At 24.6% G+C, this 5,188-nt stretch overlaps 1 protein-coding gene across 1 annotated transcript in view; it reads right to left on the minus strand.

Moving 5' to 3' along the window:
* Nucleotides 1-5,188, minus strand: part of LOC105621979 (extracellular serine/threonine protein kinase FAM20C-like) — a 123,410-nt gene that overhangs the window by 49,542 nt on the left and 68,680 nt on the right. The window contains exon 3 of the mRNA XM_012203414.1: nucleotides 3,306-3,398. Within this exon, the coding sequence (XP_012058804.1) occupies nucleotides 3,306-3,398 (93 nt within the window). The remainder of the gene's footprint in view (nucleotides 1-3,305; nucleotides 3,399-5,188) is intronic.

The raw sequence follows: 5,188 nt of genomic DNA on the forward strand, positions 1-5,188 counted from the left end.
CGCCTGTGATTGTTTCAGTCGGTTTTAACAGTTCATAATACACTACGCCGAGCTGGTCCCACCAAATACAGAGCATGACCTTGGACGTCAAAATCACCGTTCTTGAAGCGTTGAAATCACTCACGACACGTTTTTTCATTAATAGCGGCCTCACCATAAGTATTTGAGAGCATTCGATGAGCCGCAGATTTCTTTATATTGAAGCAAAAAATTAAAACCTCCCGCAAATGACGAGAATTTGGCTCGTAAACTGACATTTTCAATCGAGAATAACTTTATGATGCAGACACAAATCGACTAATGTTTTTATGGGGTTATGTTGACAGATGCCCAAGTTTATTGTATGACGTCTATGATCTATTTATTTCGACCATCACTTACCGCTAAAGCCATCTATAGGAAAACGGCGGAAGCGAAGTTGTACACATAATATTTAAACGATAAAATATCTATCTAAATACACAAGATTCTCTATGTTATTCCTAACATTATCCAATTTAACATAAAATAATAAGATGTTGAAAAATGATAAGATGTTTATATGAAATTATATATATAATTTAATCTGAAAATGTCTCTAAATGTTTTAATAAGGCAGATGTTATAGAAAATTTATCATATCCTATTGTTGACAATACAGAGTGTCCCAAAAACATTACCATCTGAAATATCTTCAAATCTAGAAGATCTAGAGAAAAAATATATAAGAAAAATTATATAATTAAAATTACACGATAATGAATGGGTCATATGTCATCAAAATAATTTTTGTCCAGTGGTGGAAGTATTTCGAAGATTTCAAGATCAACTTTGTTTTTTTAAATGGAAGTATTTGAATTTTTTTACATAATATAATTCTTCTAATTATTCTGCATATAAAAATATTAAGATATAGATAAAAAATTAATAGTTTACAAGATGTTTTATTCTGGCACATATTGACATGAAATGTTAGAAAATCCGTAAACTATTAATTTTATGATAATTGTGTTCTAACAGTTTTATGACAGAATAATATGTAATCAATAATAATCAATTAGTATAATCAAATCGATATAATCAAATAGTGTAAAAAAATACATAGTTGCTTATAAAAAAAATTATTTCATTTTGCATATATTTTTTTTAGCAACTATGTGTTCTTTAAACTATTTGATTCATCTCATCATTCTGTTCATAAAAGTGTTAAAATACGATTATCAAAAAATTAATAAGTTATGAGTTATTTAACACCTTGTTAATATGTGCCAGTATAAAATATATAACACTTTGTGAACTATTAGATTTTTATATTTCTATCTTAATATTTTTATATGCAGAATAATTATATTAGAAGAATCATATTATGTAAAAGAATTTAAATAATTCTATTGTATTTAAGTGGGGAATTCCATTTTTTGAGGGAAAACATTGATTTTTTGACCAAAGTATAAAGTCTAAAATATATTTGGGACATTGTCTTACTATATTTTGGAACATTATTTTACTATATTTATATATAAATAATTTTTTACAGTTTTTTTTATTAAATTTGAATAAAAAATTACAATATTACGTCTATCTTTCTTCAAAATGGTGCGCACGTTACTGGTGTGCAAGATATCTTCCATCCTGATCTAAAATATAAAAATCTGATAGCATTTAATTTTATCTACATATAGTTGGATGAACAGGCAAAAAAATTGATAATTGAGGAAATGACGGTTTGTCAAATAAAAATCATCGATTTCGCTTTAAAAAGTGGCTGAATTTTTTGCAATAAAAATAAAAATACATAATGGATTGTTTTTCTTTTTCATCATACGATAAAGGAATGTTTCCTCTTGTAGATCTTGTAGATTCGAAGATATTTTAATAATTATTAAGACCCTGTATTGCCAACAATATGATAACCCTGATTCTCATAGAAAAAAATAAACAATTTTCTTAGAGTTCTAAGAATTTTTTCAAAATTTTTTAGTACTGCATTTTCTTATTGGCAATTATTTTTACCAACGTGAGAAAATACGGTACTAAAAAATTCTGAAAAAATTCTCAGAACTCTATGAAAAGAAAATAAACAATTTTTGTTACTTGTTTTTCTGTAAAGTTGATAGTATTTGAATAAAAAATTATTAAAAATTAATATTCAGCGATTTTTAGTAAATAACATCTTGTTAATTAATCGTGAAAATTGTAAAATAGTAGAGGATTCTTGTTGGACTTAGTTTAATCCGCTCTATCTCAATATGAGATTTTATCGTTACTTATCAAACTATAGATTCATATAAACATCCTATCATTTATTTTGTATTAAATTAGATAATGTGATAGGATCGTAGAGAGAATCTTATGTATTCAGATTGATATTCTATCGTTTAAATAAGATTCAATATAAAACGATAGTAGTTTACATTTTTGTGATATTTGTTTTCCGATTGATATGATAGATAGAATTTCTATAAATATTTAGATATTTAGATAGAATTTCTATAAATTAAATTTCTACAAATTTCTATTGTTTTTTATTTTTATTAAGTTCTTTAAGCAGGGTGTTTACAGAATTAAAATATTTTCAAAAATGGCGAAATTTACTCTATTTTAAAATTTCGCTCTTTTAAGGATACGAATGAAACTGATGGTAGTACGAATGGATACAAACAATCCCAAAACACTCATTTACAGATTTAAAATATCTCAAAATGGGGTACTAATATTTTTTTCAACTATTTATAATTTTGAACCTCTTAAGATACAAACGGAGGTACAAAAGGACCTTAACTTAATGCATATTGAGAGAAATATTTTTTGAAAAATTGGTTGCTAAAAAGTTCACATAAGTATATACATTTTAATTTTTACAAGGAATTGCACCGAAGTGTCTTTCTCCAGTTTCAATGAGCTTTGAATATATTATTTTTTTTAGACAAAGGTAAGGGGTATGTATTTTTTTATATGATCTGCATGCTCATGAGAGACTTTTCGGGGATACCTTATATATTTAAGAAATAGTAAAAAAATGCAAAGAAATGTTTTAATCAACTTGATAAATTTATTCAATTTCATATAATTTCTTGCTTATTACTATTGGATTTAATTTACTAATTTATTTTAAATGAATAATTATATTTATTATGTACAATTGTATGTATTTCTTGATGTATCTCTGAATTTTTTAATTGAAATATTATATAGTTTTCCTAATTTTATTCCAATATTTATTTATCTAACTTTATTTTTTTCAAACAATATTTTTTTTGTAGAGTTAGAGAAAGATATGTGTATTCTAAACGTATATTTATAAATAATAAAGTGTTGAATATTACCTGTCCAGATGAAAAGATGCGATTTCAGCGGTATGCCTCTCGAAGTCTGTGAAGTAGAAATGATTTGGCAATGTCTGTTGTTCTCGCGGGAACCTGTGCGATGAAAAAACAATTTATTTATTATTATAATAAAAAAAAGGAATATTATATATGTAAAGAATATAATTAAATACAGAATGAAGATTTGCAATTTCTTAATTGATAAGACAAATAGTAATAAAAAAGTGTATTATTTTGTGTTTTAATTAATTTAAATACTTCTTATTATCATGTTTTGAAAAGGTTAAGTGTATGTAGTCTTGAAATATAGTATATGCAATAGTCTTGAAGCAGTAAACGGTACTGTCTGTAAAATCGTGAAAGAGTATAAATAAGACTTGCGTGTATGATATTACAGATATTATCATCAAATTGCTACATTATAGAATTAAGATGAATTACGATATTAATCGATCGATATCTGTCGCGTGACTTTATAACCATTTATTGCATAACGCAGTAGTTGCTTACTGCTATATTCACTAGATTATCAATAAGAATTAAATCTCATATTACGTAATTTGAAAAACTGTTTCATATAAAAACTACTTTATAGAAAGAAAACAAAATTTTTGCTTTTGTTAAAAAAGAGGAAGAAATGTAAAGAGCGTAATCTACACTAAAGTGTCTTTGTTTTTTAAAAAAATAAGGATTATAAATTTTTGAATGTTTCATAAAATTATTTATTTATTTATTTATTTCATTCATATTAAGTTGGGGAAAAAGTTTCTTTGTATTAAAAAAAATTCTTTGCAAAAGTTTTTTATTTGTTGTGAAAGTTTTGTTACAATTATATCATTCGCTAGAGCACAGTTTCAGCTTTAAGAATCTGTTTTTTAAATTGCGGTATTATGATTTTTATCGAAGTTATGAGCAATCAAAGTCAAAATGCTCCTTTACTTAACTCGCGGATAACTCAGGAACAAAAAAATCATAGGAACATTTTTAAAAAATGATTTTGTAGGGAAATCTTCAAACTTTCACGATAGGTGATATATTTTTCAGCTCGTAGTTTTTTAAATATAAAAATTATCAAACTCACAAAAACTCAAAAAATATAACTTTTCAAAAGTAGAGATTTCAAGCTTTAAAAGCTTTTTTTTTTAATTTAAATTTCATTCATTTTTGACGAAGATATTGTATATACAATTTTAAATAAAAAAATACGACGAAACTTTTTCCCCAATCCAATATTTATCTCATTTCTATTAATAATTTGCATTCTATAAAACATATGATTATTCATTTAATAGAGGAATTAAATTATAAAAACCCAAGTGGTACTATTGTATCTTTATTGTATCAAATTAAAAAAATAAAACTCAGATTTATTATTTTCATTATTTATTTAAATCTAATGATATATATTGTATACATATAAAAGATTTAATATCAACAATTAGCGCTAAGTTTACTGATACTTATGTACCATTAGAGAATTAAGCAAATAATAAAGATACAATATCATATGTGTTTTAATTTGATAGAATTTAACTTGGCGCTAGTTGTTTAAGAGACCATTTATATAAGAGACTTGATATCAACAATTGGCACCAGTTAAATCTCTTCCTTTTCCAATCAAAGTAGTAGTAATTATTTAATTCTCCTTCGAAACATTATATCACACAATTGCGTTATCTTATTCAATTCAAATGTTACAACAAAGAATTAAAGTAACAATATAAAATAAAAAAATTCAATTTAAAAGAAAAATTCGTTACGTAAAAAAGGCTGCTAAATCTCGAAATACAATAATATCGTTATGAAAAAGAACAATAAACTTTATTCAGTGTAACATTCAAATTATATATATATATATATATATATATATATATATATATATA

The sequence above is a fragment of the Atta cephalotes genome (genome assembly GCF_000143395.1).
Source record: "Atta cephalotes unplaced genomic scaffold scaffold00002, whole genome shotgun sequence".
NCBI classification, from domain to species: domain Eukaryota; kingdom Metazoa; phylum Arthropoda; class Insecta; order Hymenoptera; family Formicidae; genus Atta; species Atta cephalotes.